Source organism: Nerophis ophidion, linkage group LG11 (genome assembly GCF_033978795.1).
Source record: "Nerophis ophidion isolate RoL-2023_Sa linkage group LG11, RoL_Noph_v1.0, whole genome shotgun sequence".
NCBI classification, from domain to species: Eukaryota; Metazoa; Chordata; class Actinopteri; order Syngnathiformes; family Syngnathidae; genus Nerophis; species Nerophis ophidion.
The window spans coordinates 20536297-20560350 of NC_084621.1; the positions used below are offsets into that span (position 1 = coordinate 20536297).

Below are 24054 nucleotides of genomic sequence, written 5' to 3' on the forward strand. Positions count from 1 at the left end.
TCCCAGCTGGACTGGGAATGCCTCGAGATTCCCCGGGAGGAGCTGGAGGAAGTGGCTCGGACATCTGGTCAGGATGCCACCCGAACTACTCCCTAGGAAGGCGTTTTGGGCACGTCCGACCGGTAGGAGGCCACAAGGAAGACCCAGAACACGTTGGGAAGACTATGTCTCCTGGCAGGCCTGGGATTGCCTCGAGATCCCCCAGGAGGAGCTGGACGAAGTGGCTCGGGCTTCTGGTCAGGATGACACCCGAACTACTCCCTAGGGAGGCGTTTCGGGGACGTCCGACCGGTAGGAGGCCACAGGGAAGACCCAGGACAAGTGGGAAGACTATGTCTCCCGGCTGGACTGGGAATGCCTCGAGATTCCCCGGGAGGAGCTGGACGAAGTGGCTCGGACATCTGGTCAGGATGCCACCCGAACTACTCCCTAGGAAGGCGTTTCGGGCACGTCCGACCGGTAGGAGGCCACAAGGAAGACCCAGAACACGTTGGAAAGACTATGTCTCCTGGCAGGCCTGGGAATGCCTAGGGATCAGCCGGGTGGAGCTGGACGAAGTGGCTCGGGCTTCCGGTAAGGATGTCACCCGAACGCCTCTCTAGGGAGGTGTTTCGGGCACGTCCGACCGGTAGGAGGCTACAGGGAAGACCCAGAACACGTTGGGAAGACTATGTCTCCTGGCAGGCCTGGGAACGCCTCGGGATCACCCGGGAGGAGCTGGACGAAGTGGCTCGGGCTTCTGGTCAGGATACCACCCGAACACCTCTCTAGGGAGGCGTTTCGGGCATGTCCGACCGGGAGGAGGCCACGGGGAAGACCCGGGACACGTTGGAAAGACTACGTCTCCCGGCTGGTTTGGGAACGCCTCGGGATCCCCCAGGAAAAGATGGACAAAGTTGCTGGGTACAAGAAAGTCTGGGCTTCTCTGCTTAGGCTGCTTCCCCCGCGACCCGACCTCGGATATGCGGAAGAAGATGGATGCACCTGTGGGATGTCCCAAATAAGTGTCTGATGAGCATTCCTCGACTTTCTCAGTCTTTTTGCCACTTGTGCCAGCTTTTTGGAAAAACGCTGCAGCCATCCAATTCCAAATGAGCTAATATTTGCAAAAAATAACACATTTGTCCAGTCGTAAAGTTAAGTATCTTGTCTTTGCAGTATATTCGATTGACTATAAAGGCCTACTGAAACCCACTACTACCGACCACGCAGTCTGATAGTTTATATATCAATGATGAAATATTAACATTGCAACACATGCCAATACGGGCGGTTTAGTTTACTAAATTGCAATTTTGAATTTTGCGCGGAAGTATCATGCTAAAACGTCACGGTATGATGACGTGTGCGCCTGACGTCACGCATTGTTGAGGACATTTTGTTCCAGCACCGTTCACAGCTATAAGTCGTCTCTTTTCATCGCATAATTCCACAGTATTATGGACATATGTGTTGCTGAATCTTTTGCAATTTGTTCAATTAATAATGGAGACGTCAAGGAAGAAAGATGTAGGTGGGTAGCGGTGTAATACGGCTGCCTTTAGCAACACAAACACAGCCGGTGTTACATTGTTTACATTCCCGAAAGATGACGGTGAAGCTTTACTAAGGAACAGAGCGGTCTAGCGGACATGGTTCCCTACCACATGTCAACCAGCAGGTTTTGGTGAGAAAATGGCGGTAATAAGTTGGCTCTTACCGTAGACATGAGCGGCGAGTTTGCGTCGTTCCTCCTGCAGCTGTCAAAGAGGCAGCCGCGACTCTCTTGACTCCTCCCACCGGCCGCCCCCGACCGTAGGATGCTTCCACCGTTGTTTTTGTGCTTTCATGCCAAGTTTAGTTTTCTGTTTGTATTTCCTAGTTTTCATACTAGCGTTTTTGGTTTGCCTTTTTATTAGCTCCAGTATTTCTGTTCAGAGCTCTCTTTTTGTTAAATAAATATTTTAAGATCCTACCTTTGTTGTGTTCACGTCAACGCATCCACGGAGGGACAAACCCGGCATTACCATGCCCACCAGTCCTCACAGTAAAACCAAAAACGCTAGTATGAAAACTAGCAAATACAATCACAAAACTAAACTTGGCATGAAAGTACAAAAATGTAAAAACAAAAACAATTAGCATGTGAGCTAAGAAAAGGCAGGTGGCTTAGCATATGAGCTAGCGAGAATAAACGTAGAAAAAGTAGCAGTCGTCACTTGTTGCATGAGAGCAATTTATGAACCCAGACCGAATGAACAGAAAAGGCTGGCTTAAATAGGAGGGTGATAATTAGTAACAGGTGTGCGGGGCGAGACTAGCAGGTGGACTGATGAGTGACCATGGTGACAAAGCAAACAGGAAATAAGGAGTCGGAGAAATATACAAAATGGAAAAATAAATAGTGTAGATCTGAGCAGCGGATCGCAACATAAATTTGTCTAATAACATCTGAATCGCTCTGCTGTCTAGTTTTTTTTTTCCTAGTCCTTCACTCTCACTTTCCTCATCCAGAAATCTTTCATCCTCGCTCAAATTAATGGGGAAATTGTCGCTTTCTCGGTCCGAATCGCCATGATTGTAAAAAATGTTCAGATGTGAGGAGCTCCACGACCCGTGACGTCACGCGCACATCGTCTGCTACTTCCGGTACAGAAAAAGCTTTTTTATTAGCGACCAAAAGTTGCGACCTTTACCGTCGATGTTCTCTACTAAATCCTTTCAGCAAAAATATGGCAATATCGCAAAATGATCAAGTACGACACATAGAATGGACCCCGTCTAAATAAGAACATCTCATTTCAGTAGGCCTTTAAGTTGAAAATGTTTTGCAAATGATTGTATTGTGTTATCTATTCACCTTTTAGACAACGTGACAACTTCACTGGGTTTAGGGTTTGTTTATATAACGGCAAGACTGTAAATAAGAGTTTAAAGTGGCGCAGGATTAAATATGAAGAGTTGCATAATTCCGCCGGGAGAAAGACGAGATGAAAGTTTTGAGCTGGAAGAGGTTTCTGGATGCAAAGGTCCCCAAACGGCGGGGGCAGGCATTAACGCGGCGTGACATATTTCACGTCTTCATTACGTCGCCCGCGGTGACGGACGCGGCCTGAAAGTGACATGAGAGCAGGAGCGGTCTTGGACAATCAAGGCGCGCTTAACTGTACTCCGTAATCCCCGTAAGAGGCGGGGGATCAGGACTACAGCCTGTTGGCCCACGCCGTCCATTCCGCCATTCCTGCTGATTAAAGCAGGAATTCCAGGCGGGCGCGGAGGAGAAGATGGAAAGAGAAGGAAGAGAGTGACAGGAAGGCTGGAGGTGACAGATTGGAAACAGGGGGCAAGAGTGTGGCCAGGAGGGGGGGGCATGGCGGCTCAGACCTTTGAAATACTTTCAAAGCAGCAGGAGGGCTGCGGACACTCTTGTTCCCCACAGTCGGACAGGACAGGGACAGAACTCGGTCACCGTGTAACCTTACGGAAGACTTGGTCTCGATCCACCCACGCAAAAGTTGGCCGCCGGGATCTGGGAGAGGAAGATGACAGTGAGTAGTAGCAGGCTGCCTTTGCAATATGATGGTCATGTTTTGTCAGCCTTTCATTTCCTCGCGTTAGTCCTGTTTAGCGGTGCAATGTTTACCGTCGCCTGGCGATGTCGCCCGATAAACAATCGCCCTCGCTTCAGTGCGGGACGACCAACTCACATATAAAGCAATGATTAAATACAAAACAAAGAAATAGAAAAGTCAACAACAAAAGATGACTGCAAGAATATTTGAACGGTTTTCCACACCATATCAACTTGATTGATAAAACCCTTTGAAAAGTCGAAAAAATACAAAGAGCAGTACAAATGTCAAGAAGCTTAGGTGCAGAGGTAGAAGACTGATTGGAACATCATTTGAAATAAAAAGATGAAATATACTTAAACAAACGATAGATGAAAAAAATATCTTAAAAAGAATGAGCAAATAGGCAGTTCAAAACAAAGCCTCATGCTGGGTTAATAGCCAGTTTTGTGATTATATATATATATATATATATATATATATATATATATATATATATATATATAGTTTTTAAATGCATGCACAAATCCTTTAATAGTTACAGTATATCTACAATAAATACATATAACAAAATAAATTGCATTATATATACACATTTTAATATACAGTAGATATATAAGTATATATATATATATACACAATATATATATATTTACATACGCACGCACATATATACATATATAAATATACATACATATATATATATTATATAAAATGCATTATATATGCACATTTTGATATACAGTAGATATATATATACAGTATATATATATATATATATATATATATACACAGTATATATATATATATAGAGTATATATATATATGTATGAATATATATATTTACATACATACGCACATATATACATATATAATTAAACATACATATATATATAACATATATGATAACTGCATTATATATACACATTTAATATACTGTAGATATATATATACAGTATATATATGTATGAATATATATATATTTACATACACACGCACATATATACATATATAAATATACATACACACATATATATATATATATATAAAATAAATTGCATTATATATACACATTTTAATATACAGCAGATATATATACAGTATATATATATATATATATATACAGAATGTGTATATACAGTATATATGTATGAATATACACATTTACATACACACGCACATATATACACATATAAATATACATACATATATATACATACACACACACACAGTCACTCACACACACACGCACGCACACATTTATACAGTATATCCATCCATCCATCCATTTTCCACCACTTATTCCCTTCGGGGTCGCGCTGGAGCCTATCTCAGATAATATATATATATATATATATATATATATATATATATATATATATATATATATATATATATATATATATATACACACATATATATATATTAGGGCTGGGCAACGATTACTTTTTTTAATCGAAGTTAATCGCACTATTTCTCCGATTAATCGCGATTAACTGCATTGTATACGCAAAGCCCAATAATGAATTCAAAAGTAGTGTGTAGTGCACCTTTATTGGAATATTCTCCCACATGAACAAAAGTGCCAAAACATTTGCTGTGCAAACACAATTTAAATCAGTCCTTGTTAAACAGTAGCAGTTAAATAGCATATTTTATGAAAATCAACTCAAAAAATGTAAATACAAACATTTAAGCTTATTGCCACTGCCAGAGTATTTAAGTTATCCTGTTTGTTATGGAAAATAAATATAATCTACATACAAATCTCTGAGCCACAATGATAACATCTGAACAGGCAATTTCTGAGGTAACAGCAGAAACATTTTTTTTTTTTATCAGGGATCTTATGTTTAAAAAACCTATATTATAGGTAGTGGGCTGTTTTAGGGAATTTTTGATCAAATTATCTGTAGTAGCAATATTAATAATGTTGTGTTTATTCTGCGTAGTGCACTTAAAAGAATTATGACCATATCTAGGAATTGATATGATGGGAATTTTCCGATTGTTTGCTTGGTGCTTTGATAAATTGAACGCATCATATACATGGTACTATATTGTGATGTTATGAGCCAGGGAAATAAAGAACTACCCTACCCAGCATGCAACAGGAGTGACGAGCATGCGCGGTAGCCCGGTATAGGTTGTGTCGCCATGACGGCATCTTGCATGTTGTGATATGCACGCTCTGAAAGTAAACGTTAAGAACTCAGCCAACACGCCACGTCTGCATTATTGATAAATAGACAGACAACACATATACTCCGCTGCTTCACAGGCCGCTGGATGTAGCCGGCAAAGTATTCCCATGCTAGCTAGCCGGTCTAGCACGCGTCATTCAGTCCAAAACGGCCCGATCTATCCACATTCAGAATTGTCTGGGGGTCGTAAGGGATCCCGGAGTGACCACGCTGTAAGCCAGCCATGAAATTTGCAGAATTGTCCGGTATTTTTGCCAAATGTTCCATCTTTACCAAGAGCTCCTCGACGCCGAAGCCCGTCCGGGCGACGCCATCTTGTTAAGAAAAGGCGTTAACAAAATAAAAGCATGTAAACAACATACGCAAATGCGCGTTAAAATAATTGTCGGCGTTAATAGATTGATGAATTAACTCGTAATTAACGCATTAATTTGCCCAACCCTAATATATATATATATATATATATATATATATATATATATATATATATATATATATATATATATATATATGCAAAGACATGCACCTGGGGATAGGTTGATTGGCAACACTAAATTGGCCCTAGTGTGTGAATGTGAGTGTGAATGTTGTCTGTCTATCTGTGTTGGCCCTGCGATGAGATAGGTACCAGCGCCCCCCCGCGAACCCAAAGGCTATAAGCGGTAGAAAATGGATGGATATATATACACATACCACAATTGGTTTTGCCATAAAAACTGGGTTGTCCTTGACCAAAAAAGTATGAAACATGAACAAATTAAAACTATGTCAACAGATATATTTAAATTTAATGTATATTTTATCCTTAAAATATATATATTTTTTAAAAAGACTTGGTTTTAACACTTTTTTAACTGAGACCCTTTTGGTTTTGCCATAAAAACTGAGTTTTCTATGACCAAAAATAAATGAAACCTGAACAAAATAAAACTACGTCAACAGATAGATCCAAATTTGATCAATATTTTAGCGTTTAAAAAAAAAAAAAAATGTATGACTTGCTTTTATTTTTTTTTAAACTGAGACCCTTTTGGGCCCATAGGCCCTTTAACGTTGAGCACAATTGGTGGTTTTCTTTGACTAAAAAGGTATGAAACATGAACAAATTAAAACTATGTCAACAGATATATTTAAATTTAATCGATATTTTATCCTTAAAATTAAAAAAAAGACTTGGTTTTAACACTTTTTTAACTGAGACCCTTTTGGTTTTGCCATAAAAACTGAGTTTTCTTTGACCAAAAATAAATGAAACCTGAACAAAATAAAACTACGCCAACAGATAGATCCAAAATTGATCTGTATTTTACGGTTTGAATAAAATAAAAAAATGTATGACTTGCTTTTATTTGTTTTTTAAACTGAGACCCTTTTGGGTCCCTAGGCCCTTTAACGTTGACCACAATTGGTTTTGCCATAAAAACTGGGTTTCTTTGACTAAACAGGTATGAAACATGAACAAATTAAAACTATGTCAACAGATATATTTAAATTTAATCTATATTTTATCCTTAAAATAAAATAAAAACTACTTGGTTTTAACACTTTTTTTAACTGAGACCCTTTTGGTTTTGCCATAAAAACTGAGTTTTCTTTGACCAAAAATGTATGAAACCTGAACAAAATAAAACTACGTCAACAGATAGATCCAAATTTGATCTATATATTAGCGTTTGAATTAAAAAAAAAAATGTATGACTTGCTTTTATTTTTTTTAAACTGAGACCCTTTTGGGTCCCTAGGCCCTTCAACGTTGACCACAATTGGTTTTGCCATAAAAAAAAACTGGGTTTTCTTTGACTAAAAAGGTATGAAACATGAAAAATTAAAACTATGTCAACAGATATATTTAAATTTATTCTATATTTTATCCTTAAAATAAAAAAAAAGACTTGGTTTTAACACTTTTTTAACTGAGACCCTTTTGGTTTTGCCATAAAAACTGAGTTTTCTATGACCAAAAATAAATTAAACCTGAACAAAATAAAACTACGTCAACAGATAGATCCAAATTTGATCTATATTTTAGCGTTTGAATAAAAAAAAAAATGTATGACTTGCTTTTATTTTTTTAAAAACTGAGACCCTTTTGGGTCCCTAGGCCCTTTAATGTTGACCACAATTGGTTTTGCCATAAAAACTGAGTTTTCTTTGACCAAAAATGTATGAAACCTGAACAAAATAAAAGTACGTCAACAGATAGATCCAAATTTGATCTATATTTTAGCGTTTGAATAAAAAAAAAATGTATGACTTGCTTTTATTTTTTTTTAAACTGAGACCATTTTGGGTCCCTAGGCCTTTTAACGTTGACCACAATTGGTTTTGCCATAAAAACTGAGTTTTCTTTGACTAAAAAGGTATGAAACATGAACAAATTAAAACTATGTCAACAGATATATTTAAATTTAATCCATATTTTATCTTTAAAATAAAACAGAAAAAGAAAATGGTGATTAGCACAAAGCTGTGCGATACGTTGATGTGGTTACCAGCGGCAAGATGATATCATACTGAGTATGGATACTGATTGGCAGGACGCGGCTGCGGAGGAGCTGCACGAGCGCTGCTTCCTGTCAGCGCAGGCCCTGTCCAGCCTTAAAGTGGCCGAGCACTTCCAGGTGGTGAAGCTGCTGGGAGAAGGCTCATACGGGAAGGTGATGCTGGCCGTGCACAGGAAGAAAGGTCAGCGGCCGCCCCGCAGAAAGGGAGGCGGGGACAGGAAGTGCTTTGTCGGCGGGGTGGGGCGATACTGGGAATTTTGGTATCGAACTAATTCCGATGAATCAGGAAAAATACTAGATTTATATAAAAATGCTACTTTATGCTAACACATCTATTATAATGCTAGTATTTTAGCTTTTTTTGTTTGTTTTTTAACCTAAACAAAAAAAACATGGATTTTAATACTTGGCGGTATTTTGGAAGTATGCTAAGTGTCCTTATGTTTACATATCACCGTTAGCATGCTAACATTTTTTGCTAGCAATTTAGATAATTATTCATGTTTAAAAAGGTTGTGTTAGGATTTTTCCCCCAACGTTTAAAACACTTCCTGGTGGGCGACAACATAAAACGGTGGTGCTTTGGTCCAAATTTTCCCTGATTTAACGTATATTCCACTCTACCCCGGCATTGAGCACTGTATATATATATATATATATATATATATATATATATACATATATATATACAAACATACATACATACATACATATATACTGTATATATATGTATGTATGTATGTGTGTGTATATATATATATATATATATATATATATCACGGCGTGGGACGGCGTGGCGCAGTGGGGAGAGTGGCTGTGCGCAACCCGAGCGTCCCTGGTTCAATTCCCACCTAGTACCAACCTCGTCACGTCCGTTGTGTCCTGAGCAAGACACTTCACCCTTGCTCCTGATGGGTGCTGGTTGGCGCCTTGCATGGCAGCTCCTTCCATCAGTGTGGGAATGTGTGTGTGAATGGGTAAATGTGGAAGTAGTGTCAAAGCGCTTTGAGTACCTTGAAGGTAGAAAAGCGCTATACAAGTACAACCCATTTATCATTTATTTATTTATATATATATATATATATATATATATATATATACATATATATACAAACATACACACATACATACATATATACTGTATATATATACAATATATATATATATACACACATACATATATACACACATACATAGATATACATATACATACATACATACATACATGTATATATACACTGTATATATACACACACATATATATATATATATATATATATAAACTAATATATGTATATAAATATATAAAATATACATATACAAATGTAAAAAAATACGTATATGTGTATATATATACTGTATACATATATTCATATAAACATATATAAAAAATATATACATATATATGTACATACATACATACATACATGTATATATATATACACATATATATACTGTATACAAATGCATATATATATATACACATACATATAAAAAACTAACTGTATGTATTTACATATATTAAAAAAAATATATATATATATACACATATACAAATACATATATCAAAAAAATATATATATATACACAGATACATGTATTTACATATATGCATATATACACATTACACGTGTATATATATATATATATATATATATATATATATATATATATATATATATATATATATATATATATATATATATATATATATATAGCACAAAAATGATGACTAAAGTGGTAAAGCTGCATTTTATTACTTTATTGGCAGTTTATTTAAGAAACCATATATCGTTATATATCTTTATTTCTTATTAATAATTTAGTTTGGATCTATAAATGATAAATGGGTTGTACTTGTATAGCGCTTTTCTACCTTCAAGGTACTCAAAGCGCTTTGACACTACTTCCACATTTACCCATTCACACACACATTCACACACTGATGGAGGGAGCTGCCATGCAAGGCGCCAACCAGCACCCATCAGGAGCAAGGGTGAAGTGTCTTGCTCAGGACACAACGGACGTGACGAGGTTGGTACTAGGTGGGATTTGAACCAGGGACCCTCGGGTTGCGCACGGCCACTCTCCCACTGCGCCACGCCGTCCCTATATGTATGTATATATATATATATATATACATATGTATATATGTACTGTATATATGTATGTATTTTTCAGTCCCTTCTTTTGTGGTATATTTGATTAGCATTTATATTTGTGATCAGCCTGACCTAAACCTTGATAATAATCTTTGGCGCCATATGTACATCATGTTACATTTTATTTCGCTACTATGGTACATATTTAGACTATTTTATAACTGCATTATCCTGTCCATCTTTACCCTTTCCATCCTTTGTAGCTGAGCTACTGTGCGGAACAATTTCACCTGTGGATCTATAAAGTTTGTCTAAGTCTAAAAACGATCCTCTAATATGGCTTGATCCTGTTAAACTGGTTGGAGATCGTTATTGAATAGCATTAAAATCAAGAGTATTTAAGCGGGCCTTGGGCCTCTGTGCAGTGGAAAAGTTGGACCCCGAAATCAAAAAGGTTAAACACCCCCAGTTCTAAGAGAGTACATAAATACATATTTTCACACAACATTGCCTAATCTAGGGGTGTCCAAACTTTTTCCACTTAGGGCCGCAGACTGAAAAAATCAAAGCAAGCGGGGGCCATTTTTACATTTTTCTATTTTAAAAAGCAATACAATATATGTATAAACAATACACATTTAGGCCTCCACTCAAACTTGATCCCGGGGACCCCAAAGGGTTTTGGTCAAAAAAACATAAAAAATGTGTCATTATTCAGTTTAATTTTGTTTTATTATTATTCAAGTTTTAAATCATCACCAGATCAACATTTGGTCCATCTGTCAATATAATGATTTTAAAGATTTAAGTTGTATGTTCTTTTTGTCAAAGAAAACCCTGTTTTTTGATCGAAAGAAACACAAAATATGCAAATTATCACCCAATATTTTTTTTGTGGAATATTTGATACTATATATTAATTGGAGCTTTAAAAAAGTCAATAACTAATAACCCCAATGATTTTACTTCATTATTATTTTTTGAATTATTGGGGATCCAAAGGGGTCCTACTCATTAAAGTGTTAAAAAATAAATTATACATTTTTTTACTGTTTACTTTTAACACAATAATCTCGAAATCAACTTCAGCTCTATCCGTCAATTATAAGTTTTATTGTTGTTTATGGTTTTTTTTGTTCATTTTAGGCCCTTCTTTGAAAAAAAACAGCTCCGTTTTTTATATGGCAAACACAAAATATGCAACATTTTCCCCACAAAATATCTCAAAGTGGAAAATTTAACATGACATAATTTTTTTGAATAGGTCAGTAATTCACGATGACATTGATTTTGATTCATTATTATTTTTTAAAGAAAGAAACAGCCTGCATGGCAGCTTTGTGTTATTAGAGTAAACATTGCAACATTTTCTTGTTACATTTCATCCGTTTGCTCCTTTATATCACTTTTTAAGTTTTAAAGATTTTTCAATCTTATTTTTAAAATGTGCGGTGGGGCCGTTAAAAAAATTACATTTGGACACCCCTGGCCTAATCAAAAACTTTTCTTATCTGCACATCGCCTACCGTCCCTGCAACCTGGGGTCCCGCTGCGTCAACACCATCATTACGAGTGGTGTCGCCCACCACAAAGTGTTTTTAGACGTTAACTTAGCAGGCGCTGACAGTTTGGAAGTTCATTACGTCTCAATGTGCCCCCCAGCTGCTGTTGTGCAGCACAGGAAGTAACACAAGCGTACAAAGTGGACCCGCAAAGTGCATTTCTAATCCGAGCTCGGGTTTCCCCTCGAGATGAAACTTGGCGCGCGCAAACGTTTGACACTTTAATGAGGCTTTTTAAAGGCGTTTGTGTCATGTGACGTCTGGCCCGCAGGCACGCCCATGGCCCTCAAGTTCTTCCCGCGCCACTCCACCTCGCTCACCTCCTTCCTGCGGGAGTACAACCTCTCGCTGTCCTACTGCACGCATCCGTCCCTGACCCGGGCGCTGGGCATCTTCTTCTCCACGCCGTCGCACTACGTCTTCGCCCAGCAGGCCGGTCTCCATGGCGACCTGTACAGCGTCATCGTGTCGGAGGTCAGTTGGGAACCATTCAAATGTGATTAATCGCATTGTTAACTCATAATTAAGTTTTTTTTCATCTTTAGTAAGTGTACTGTACCTCGGCTGAGTGGTGTCCAAACTTGGCATCGTTTTGTTGAAATAAGCAGGGGCAGCGTTTCTGGGTGTTGTTGATAAATGTTTTTCGTTTTGCATAGTATAGTTTTAACTTGCAGTTGCAGATGTAGCGACCGACTGCAGTTACTGACAGTGGTTTTCTGAAGTGTTCCTGAGCCCACGTGGTGATATCCTTTACACACTGATGTGGCTTTTTGATGCAGTACCGCCTGAGGGATCCAAGGTCCGTGATATCATGGCTTACGTGCAGTGATTTCTCCAGATTCTCTGAAGCTTTTGAGGATTTTTACTGTACCTTGGATCAGGAGTGTCCGAACTTGGCATCGTTTTGTTGAAATAAGTGGTGTTTCTGGGTGTTGTTGATAAATGTCTTTCGCTCTGCATAGTAGAGTTTTAACTTGCACTTACAGATGTAGAAACCGACTGTATTTCCTGACAGTGGTTTCTTGAAGTGTTCCCGAGCCCATGTGGTGATATCCTTTACACACTGATGTGTTTTTTTGCCTGAGAGATCGAAGGCGTGTAATATCATGGCTTATGTGCAGTGATTTCTCCAGATTCTCTGAACCTTTTGATGATATGTACTGTACCTCGAATCAGGGGTGTCCAAACTTGGCATCGTTTTGTTGAAATAAGCAGGGGCGTCCATGATAATGTTGATCGGATGGCAACATATGTTGTATGTATCTTTCAGCATTAATGATCCCTTCACAGATGTGAGTTACCCATGCCTTGGGTTCTAATACACCCCCATACCATCACACAGGCTGCCTTTTACACTTTGCACCTAGAACAATCCGGATGGTTCTTTCCCTCTTTATTCCGAAGGACACGATGTCCACAGTTTCCAAAAACAATTTGAAATGTGGACTCGTCAGACCATAGAACACTTTTCCACTTTGCATCAGTCCATCTTAGATGAGCTCGGGCCCAGCGAAGCCGGCGGCGTTTTCTGGGTGTTGTTGATAAATGGCTTTCATTTTGCATAGTAGAGTTTTAACTTGCACTTACAGATGTAGCGACCAACTGTAGTTACTGAAAGTGGTTTTCTGAAGTGTTCCCGAGCCCATGTGGTGATGTCCTTTACACACTGATATCCAAGACCACAGAACACCTTTTCCACTCTGCATCAGTCCATCTTAGATAAACATTGTATCAGTATTAAAACGATAGCAACATGGCGACTGCATACCTTGTTTTGTGGTATGTGTTTGGCCCCGCTGATGCACAGGGTGATGTGTGTCCAGGTGGGACTGGAGGAGGAGCGGGTCCAGAGGGTGATGGCGCAGCTGAGCGGCGCCGTGACCCACCTCCACTCCCTGGGCTTCGTGCACCGGGACATCAAACCCGAGAACATCTTCCTGTGCGACGGCTCGTGCCGCTGGGTCAAACTGGGCGACTTCGGCCTGACCCGCGCCGTCGGCTCCCGCGTCTACGCCGTCTGGTACGAGTCACCCTTCTGCACCCCCGAGGTGGCGCCCGCCAAGGCGCGGGATGAGGCTAAGGCGGCGGGGGAGGAGGACCCGGAGCTCATTTGGATAACGGTGGAGACCTGCATCGACAGCTGGGCTCTGGGGGTCCTCACCTACTGCCTGCTGACCGGCTGCTTCCCCTGGGAGGAGAGCACCGCCCACGACCCCAACTACAGACGCTACAAGGCCTGGTTCGAGCGCCAGGGCGACGGCGAGGGCGGCGGCGAGCAGGAGGCCGACTGCTACAGCGTCATGAAGGAGAACCACAGGAACAACCCTCCTCCGTCGCAGTTCCACGCCCTCAGCCCGCTGGCCATGGCGCTGCTCCGCCAGCTGCTCCACCCGGAGCCCCGGCGGCGAGGGACCCCCGAGGAGGTCCTCAGCTACCTGGGCGGACCCTGGCTGATGGAGACGCAGTGGCAGGAGAGCAGGAGGGCGGAGGAGGCCGACAGGGAGGCCAGGAAAGTACGGGAGGCCGGCGCCGGAGTGCGGGAGGAGCTGGTGAGGGAGGCAAGGCGGGAGAGATAATAATGCATCGAAATATACTTGTTAAGCAATAATAAAACACTAAGATACTAATGCATCAAAATTTACTTGTTAAGCAATTATAAAACACTAAGATAATAATGCATTAAAATATACTTGTTAAGCAATAATAAGACACAAAGATAAAAATGCATCAAAATATACTCGTTAAGCAATAATAAAACACTAAGATAATAATGCATTAAAATAGTTATTAAGCATTAATAAAACACTAAGATAATAATGCATTAAAATGAAGTTATTAGGCATTAATAAAACACTAAGATAATAATGCATTGAAATATACTTGTTAAGCAATAACAAAATACTAAGATAATAATGTATTAAAATATAGTTATTAAGCATTAATACAAGAGTAAGATAATGCATCAAAATATATTTATTGACTATTAATATACATTTATTAATACCTAATATATATATACGCATACATGTATTTGTGTATATATATATATATATATACATACACATATATGTATATATATACATACATTTATATGTGTATATATATATAAATATACACACACATATATTTGTGTATATATTTACATATATACATACATATATTTGTGTATATATTTACATATATACATACATATGTATATATACGTATATACATGCATATATATGTATATATATATAGTTATATAATTTGTATATATATATACACATATGTGTATATATATATTTATATATGTTTGTGTATATATACATATACACGTATGTGTGTATAATGAGTATTTTATATATATATATATATATATATATATATATATATATATATATATATATATATATATACATATATATATATATATATATATATATATATAAATATATATATATATGTGTTTTAATGAATTTTGGAAAATATTGATTTAGAATCCAGATGAACAAACTATGGAGATGGCTTAACAAAACAAACAAAAAATCAAACATAACAAAAAAAACAACAAAAAATAAAAAAATAATACAAATAAAATATGTATATATATTTATGTATATATACATATACATAAATACATTTATATATAAATATATTTATATATATATATGTAGAATCCGGATGAATAACAATTGCGATTCGGATGTGAATCGATATTTTTCTTCACGCCTAATATTTAGGTATTGTTAATGCTTTTTCCATCTTTTAGAAAATGCATCTGAAAGAGATTGTTGAATTCAAATGAAATGTTTTTATTAACATATTGCAATAGGAACAGCAAATTAACCATTGTACATGACAATAATAATAATGATGTAAAAATGCAATGACTAAATAAAGAGTGGCAGTAAATAAGTCTCACTTCATCACACTCCTTTTTGCACACGAAAAATACAAAAAAATTAAAAAAACGGACCATTATGTATTGTTTTCATTTGATATGTGCTTTCATTGTGAACTACTACATTTATGAACATATTCTCTCAGTTCAAATAATTAATACATAAATAAAAAATATATATATTTTTTAAATTAAAATAAGTAAATAATAATGATAATGGAATAATTATGATAATAATAATGCTAATATCAGTAGACATGTACACATGCAGTATTCAGCCGTGTATTATATAACTGTCTTTATCAACTGCAATACTGATGATGATGCTTTATTCACTCATGTTTTATTATTGCTTAATAGTGTGCAGCTCACATAAAGTGGCCACAATATTGGGGAACGGCCTCATTTGCATAATGTTAATGTAGCAACTATTTGTATATAAGATGTTACGGTTGTAATTACATGTTTTATGTGTTGGAAAAATGTATTTATCCTTATAATTGCATCATTCGATGTCATTGTGTGACTGTTTAAAAAGACGATAAATTATAAATACATATATACGCACAAATATATATTTATATATATATTTATTCATATATATATATATATATATATATATATATATATATATATATATGATACACACATATATATACACATACATATATACACTTATATATATATATATGTATACATACATGCATACATATATACACATATACATATATGTATGTATGTACATATGTATATATATGTAGATATATATGTATATGTATGTATATATGTATATATATATGTGTATATATACACATTATATGTATGTATTTATATATTTGTATATGTATATCTACATGTATACAGTATATACGTATATATGTGTGTATATATAAATAAATACATGTATATATATGTATGTATGTGTATATATATATATATATATATATATATATATATATATATATATATATATATATATATATATATATAAGTATATATGTATATATATATATGCATATATATATATATATATATATATATATATATATGTATATATATATATATATATATATATATATATTTATGTTTGTGTGTATATATATATGTGTGTGCTATGGCGATCAATTTGTGTTTTTATTATTAAGACTTTTTTTCCACACTTAATTTTTGGAAACACATTTTTTGTGTTTTCAATTTTGGGAACCAATTATTTTTTTTTACATTCATTTATGCAGACAATTTTATTAAATAAAAGTTTGTGAGCAAATGTGTGCGTTTTATAAATTCAGCTGGTAAAAAAATGGAAATGTGTCAAGTACGCTGAAGTGCAACAGGCGGTCCCCACTTCCACTAAAAAAAGACTCAGTCGGAAAATCTGACGTCAAGTGCAGACATTTACAGTAGACTTTACTTCCATACTTACAGTATATTTGCAGTACTTTGCCTTCCACTTTGTGTACTTTCTAGCAATAAAATTGGAAGGCTGGTAATGTGCGGCCTGGGGGCCATTTACAGCCAGCCCAAAACTCATTTTTATTACACAATCGTTAGCATTTTAATATTACCATGTTGGCATTTTTTGCAAAATTTACAGGTATGCTCCTCAGCGTAAAATATTTTGTTACGAGACCAACAATACTAGTTTTATAACCAATTTTGTAGGTGCACACCTCGGTCATATTTTGGTTCTGGATGCATGTTAGCGTTAGCACGCTAGCATTTGAAATCATTTTTTCAGGTACACATCTCGGAGTAATATATTTTGGTACTAGTCGCATGTAACAGCTCGCATTTTAGCATTAGTGTGCTAATTTTATTCCCCCCCCCCCACCTCTAGCTTTATTTATTAATTTATTTTTGGATCATTTTGTAGGTATACACCTCGGTCATATTTTGGTCCTGGATGCATGTTAACGTTAGCACGCTAGCATTTGAAACAACTTTTTCCGGTACACACCCCGGAGTGATATATTTTGGTACTAGTCACATGTGAAAGCATTTTGGCATTAGTGTGCTAATCTTATTTTTTCCCCTCTAGCTTTATTTATTAATTTATTTTTTAGCTAATTTGGTAGGTACACACCTCGGTCATATTTTGGTACGGGCATGCATTTTAATGTTAGCATGCTAGTATTAGAATTTTTTTTTTCAGGTACACACCTCGGAGTAATATATTTTGGTACTAGTCGCATGTAACAGCTAGCATTTTAGCATTAGCGTGAAAAACATTTCCCTCCCTCTAGCTTTATTTATTTATTTTTAGCTAATTTTGTAGGTATACACCTCGGTCATATTTTGGTCCGGGCATGCATTTTAATGTTAGCACGCTAGTATTAGAAATAATTTTTTCAGGTACACACCTCGGAGTAATATATTTTGGTACTAGTCGCATGTAACAGCTAGCATTTTAGCATTAGCGTGAAAAACATTTCCCCCCCCTCTAGCTTTATTTATTTATTTTTAGCTAATTTTGTAGGTATACACCTCGGTCATATTTTAGTCCGGGATGCATGTTACGTTAGCATGCTAGCATTTGAAACAATTTTTTCCAGTACACACCTCGGAGTAATATATTTTGGTACTAGTCGCATGTGACATTTAGCATTGTAGCATAATGAATAGGTATGTCCGTCTTTAGCTGCCGTCTTGTTTTATCATATATTGCTGCCTTTGCACCTGTCAGTGTTTACCCTTGTACGCACATCAAATCAACAAAAAAGTCCTGACTTTGGAGCAATGTTCATGGATTCTAGTATTTGGCTCTCTATTAGATGCAACGGTTTTCCGTATTGGGACCTAACTTGTTCACATATGAAAGTCACTTTTCCTTGTTGATGTCTCAAGAAGGGTAGAAATACAAGCACGCGCACACGCACACAAACACACACATAAACACACATACACACTGCAGACTGACGTCCATACTTAGCACTTGTCCTCCATCTGTCAAAAGGCGGACAATCAGTGGTTGAAAAATGGCCGCCTCTCCGGTTACTGCGCCCCCACAAGAATGTAGGGTTCTCCCTCGAGGACACGCTGGCGGTAAATCATGTGCAGCTGATTTTAACGTCGCAATCCTCGCCGTTTAGCAGCAGTAAATAAAAACAATGCAACCGACAGGAAGTCATTAAACAGGACTCGACTTTTGGATTGAGGCAAGTTAGCAGAGTCAGGAGTGTGTAGGTAAGGTGCAACATGGAGGTCAGCAATGTCCACGCGAAGCCCGGCTAAAGGCCACTCTGCATGCTTTATAAATAGAGCCCCGCTCTATCTATTTAGGCAGCGTGCACATCATCACCTCGCTGCCACTATCTGTGCAGTGCTAAGACTCACAGACCTGCTGACACTTATCTGTCTTCTTGACAAACTCTTGGTAAATAGTTTATACTTTTTTATAATAATAATAACAACAATAATAATTATCATACTAACAAAAAAATAACACTTCAAAGTGAGAGTAACGTGTGTAACGCGTGAGTGCCGCGTGACTAATGCGTAAGTAACACGGGAGTAACGCGTGAGTAGCGTGTGAGTAACAAGTGTGTAACACGTGGGTAACACATGAGTAACATCTGATTAACATGTGAGCGTCATACAAGTAACATCTGAATAAAGTGTGAGTAACATGTGAATAACATGGGAGTGATGCGTGAGCATCATACAAGTACCATCTGAATAAAGTGTGAGTAACATGTAAATTATGTGTGAGTAACATGTGAGTATCATACTAGTAACGTTTGAATAAGGTGTGAGTAACATGTAAATAACGTGTGAGTAACGTGTGAGTATCATACAAGTAACATCTGGATAAAGTGTGAGTAACATGTAAATTATGTGTGAGTAACATGTGAGTATCATTCAAGTAACGTTTGAATAAGGTGAGTAACATGTAAATAATGTGTGAGTAACGTATGAGTAACATGTGAGTATCATACGAGTTACGTCGGAATGAAGTGTGAGTAACATGTAAATAACGTGAGTAACATGTGAGTATCATACAAGTAAGGTCTGAATAAAGTGTGAGTAACATGTAAACTTGTTATTGACATGTGAGTAACGCATGAGTAACAGGAATAACATGTGAGTAATGTGTAACGCGTGAGTAATGCCTGAGTAATGTTTAAGTAACATGGAAGTAACGTATGGGTAAAAGTGTGTAACACGTGTGTGACACATGAGTAACATCTGATCAACATGTGAGCATCATACAAATAACGTCTGCATAAAGTGTGAGTAACATGTAAATAAAGTGTGATTGACGTGTGAGTAACATGTGAGTAAGGCGTAAGTAGCATGCGAGTTATTCTTAAGTAAAGCGTGAATAACGCGTTGGTAATGTCTGGGTAACGTGAGCAACACGTGACTAACACGTAAGTAACACGGGATTAGCAATTGTGTAACGCGTGTGTAGCACGTGAGTAACAATTGTGGAATGCGTGAGTAACACATGAGCAATGCCCGAGTTACGCTTGAGTAACAAGTGTGCAACATGCGAGTGAGGGGTAAGTAACATGTGAGTGATTCCGGAGTAAAGCATGAGTAAGGTGTAGGCAACACGTGAGTAATGCTTGAGTAATGAGCGACAAGTTAGTAATGTCTGAGCAATGTGTAACACGTGACTAACACGTAACTGGTTAATAGCACCTGAGTAACAAGTGTGTATTGCATGAGTAACACATTAGTATTGCCTGAGTAACGTGTGTGTAACAAGTGTATAACATGTGACTAAGGTGTACTGTATTTAATGTGAGTGATTATTGAGCAAAGCATGAGTAACGTGGATGTAACGTGTGAGTAATGCTTGAGCAACACGTGAGTAATGCGTGACTAACAAGTGTGTAACGCCTGATTAACAGCGCAACTAGTGTGTAACATGTAAGTAGGTGTAAGTAATATGTGAGTGATGTGGGTGGAACGCGTGAGTAATGGTGAGTAACACGTCACAAGTGTGTAACGCCTGGGTAACGGCGTGACGCGTAAGTATCGCGTGAGAAACAAGTGTGTAACATGTGAGTAAACCGTAAGTAACATGATGCATTTGTAAATGTGCGAGTAATGCCTAACACGTGAGTAACGCGTGACTAACAAGTGTGTAACGCCTGATTAACAGAGCAACGTCGGAGTAATGAATGGGTAGGGTGTGAGCAATAAGTGTGTAATGCCCGAGTAACAAGTGTGTACATGTGAGGAGGTGTAAGTAACATGTGAGTGATGCATGAGTAAAGCGTGAGTGAAGTGGGTGTAAAGCGTGAGTAACACGTCCCTAACAAGTGAGTAACGCCTGAGTAACGGCGTAACCCGTAAGTAGCGCTTGAGGAACAAGTGTGTAACATGTGAGTAAGAAGTTAGTAACATGATGCATTTGTAAACGTGCGAGTAATGCCTGAGTAACGCGTGACTAACACGTGACTAACAAGTGTGTAACGCCTCATAAACAGTGCAACACCTGAGTCATGCTTGAGTGGCGCGTGAGCAACAAGTGTGTAATGCCTGAGTAAAAAGTGTGTAACATTTGAGTAGGTGTTACTAACATCTGAGTGATGCATTAGTAAAGTGTGATTGATGTGGATGTGAAGCGTGACTAACGCGTGAGTAACACGTCACTAACAAGTGTGTAATGCCTGGGTAACGGCGTAACCTGTGAGTAGCACGTGAGCAACAAGTGTGTAACATGTGAGTAAGGCGTGAGTAACATGATGCATTTGCAAACATGCGGGTAATGCCTGAGTAGCGTGTGAGCAACAAGTGTGTAACGCCTGAGTAACAAGTGTGTAACATTTGAGTAGATGTAAGTAACATGTGAGTGATGCATTAGTAAAGCATGATTGATGTGCGTGTAGTAACACATCACTAACAAACGTGTAACGCCTGAGTAACGGCGTAACGTGTGATGAGCGTGTGAGTAAGGCGTAAGTAACATGATGCATTACTAAACGTGCGAGTAATGTCTGAGTAACGCATGAGTAACATGTGACTAACGCGTGAATAAGACCTGACTAACCAGTGTGTAACGCCTGATTAACAGCACAACGCCTGAGTAATTCATAAGTAGCACGTGAGCCACAAGTGTGTAACGTCTGAGTAATGCCTGAGTAATGCCTGAGTAACAAGTGTGTAACACTTGAGTAGGTGTAAGTAACATGTGAGTGATGTGGGTGCAACGCGTGAGTAACACGTCACTAACAAGTGTGTAACACCTGAGTAACGCCATAACGTGCGAGTAGCGCATGAGCAACAAGTGTTTAACATGTGAGTAAGGTGTAAGTAACATGATGCATTACTAAACGTGCGAGTAATGTCTGAGTAACGCATGAGTAACATGTTACTAACGCGTGAATAAGACGTGACTAACCAGTGTGTAATGCCTGATTCACAGCACAACGCCTGAGTAACGCATGAGTAGCGCGTGAGCCACAAGTGTGTGACGCCTGAGTAATGCCTGAGTAACAAGTGTGTAACACTTGAGTAGGTGTAACATGTGAGTGATGTGGGTGCAACGCGTGAGTAACACGTCACTAACAAGTGTGTAACACCTGAGTGATGCCATAACGTGTGAGTAGCGCATGAGCAACACATGTGTAACATGTGAGTAAGGGGTAAGTAACATAATGCATTAGTAAACATGCAAATAATGCCTGAGTAACGCGTGAGTAACACGTGACTAACAGGTGACTAACAGGTGTGTAACACCTGATTTACAGCGCAGCACCTGAGTAGCGCATGAGGCTGAGTCATGCCAGAGTAACAAGTGTGTAACATGAGAGTAAGTCGCAAGTAACATGATGTATTAGTAAACGTGCGAGTTATGCCTGAGTTACGCGTGAGTAACACGTGACTAACTTCTGACTGACAGGTGTGTAACGCCTGATTAACAGGTGTGTAACAGTGCAGCACTTGAGTAGCGCATGAGCCAGAGTAACAAGTGTGTAACATGTGAGTAGGTATAAGTATCATGTGGGTGATGCATTAGTAAAGCGTGGGTGATATGGGTGTAACGCGTGAATAACACGTCACTAACAAGTGTGTAACGCCTGAGTTACGGCATAACGTGTGAGTAGCGCGTGAGCAACAAGTGTGTAACATGTGAGTAAGGCTTAAGTAACATAATGCATTAGTAAACATTCGAATAATGCCGGAGTAACGCGTGAGTAACACATGAATAACACTTGACTAACAAATGTGTAACGCCTGATTAACAGCGCAACACCTGAGTAGCGCATGAGCCGGAGTCATGCCAGAGTAACAAGTAGGTAACATGAGAGTAGGGCGGAAGTAACATGATGCATTAGTAAACGTGCGAGTAATGCCTGACTAACGCAAGTAACACATGACTAACACATGACTAACAAATGTGTAACGCCTGATTAACAGCACAACACCTGACTAGCGCATGAGCCTGAGTAACAAGTGTGTAACATGTGAGTGATGCATTAGTAAAGTGTGAGTGATGTGGGTGTAACGCTTGAGTAAAACGTCACTAACAACTGTGTAACGCCTGAGCAATGGCATAACCCGTAGGTAGCGCGTGAGCAACAACAGTACAACGCTTGAGTAACGCGTGCGTAACAAGTATGTAACGTGTGAGAAACGCGTGTTACGAAATACTCACATACTTTAGCCAACATTGACGGAAAGAACATGCTGTGACAGCCCTTGAATTTTTAGTGTGTAACACGAGTGTAACCTGTGAGTAACGTCATCATCGTACAAAGTACAACATGTGAGGCAGCACATAGAGTGTGCGTGCAGAAGCCAAAGTCACATAAGAGTCGGATTCAAGGAAATAAAAAGTCTTCAAATGTCTGAAATGTTTTTCTGCAGCGCTAGAGGTCAAATTTACGCTTCGGAGTCCGAACTTTCTCTGTCATGTTTGGCTGCCACCTCCAGCGGGATCACTTTCTCCTAGACCAGGTCCAGCAGGATCACTTTCTCCTAGACCAGGTCCAGCAGGATCTTTTCCCTGGCTGGAAGGCGGCAACATTTCCCTGCGGGGCGCAGAAATGCAGCGCCTGAAAAAGTCCCCCAGGGGGTCGGAGGGGTCCTGCATGCCGCAAATAAAAAGGCATGCGTGTAATGAGGCAGCCAGGAGTTTATCCTGTGTTTACTGTCAGGCATGTTGGCAGACTTAAGCCCCGCCCACCCCGGTCTCTGGTCATCTTTGGTTTTTGGGTGACGGCTTGACGTGAGGCCGGGATGGATCGTCCTTCTTTCCTTTCGTCTCATCCGTCAAACTGTCATCGACGTCTGACAC

General features: G+C 38.3%; 1 protein-coding gene across 2 annotated transcripts; it reads left to right on the plus strand.

Moving 5' to 3' along the window:
* Positions 1–3138: 3138 nt before the first annotated feature.
* sbk3 (SH3 domain binding kinase family, member 3) lies at positions 3139–14942 on the plus strand. 2 transcript variants are annotated; one of them, XM_061915342.1, is made up of 4 exons: positions 3386–3527; positions 8293–8440; positions 12195–12397; positions 13747–14938. In XM_061915342.1, exons 1-4 carry the CDS (start codon positions 3522–3524, stop codon positions 14497–14499), a joined length of 1110 nt encoding a protein of 369 aa, XP_061771326.1. In that variant the 5' UTR covers positions 3386–3521; the 3' UTR covers positions 14500–14938. The 2 variants fall into 2 exon arrangements, with proteins under 2 accessions (XP_061771325.1, XP_061771326.1); XM_061915341.1 differs by lacking the exon at positions 8293–8440 and having other exon boundaries at positions 3139–3527; positions 13747–14942.
* Positions 14943–24054: the final 9112 nt, after the last annotated feature.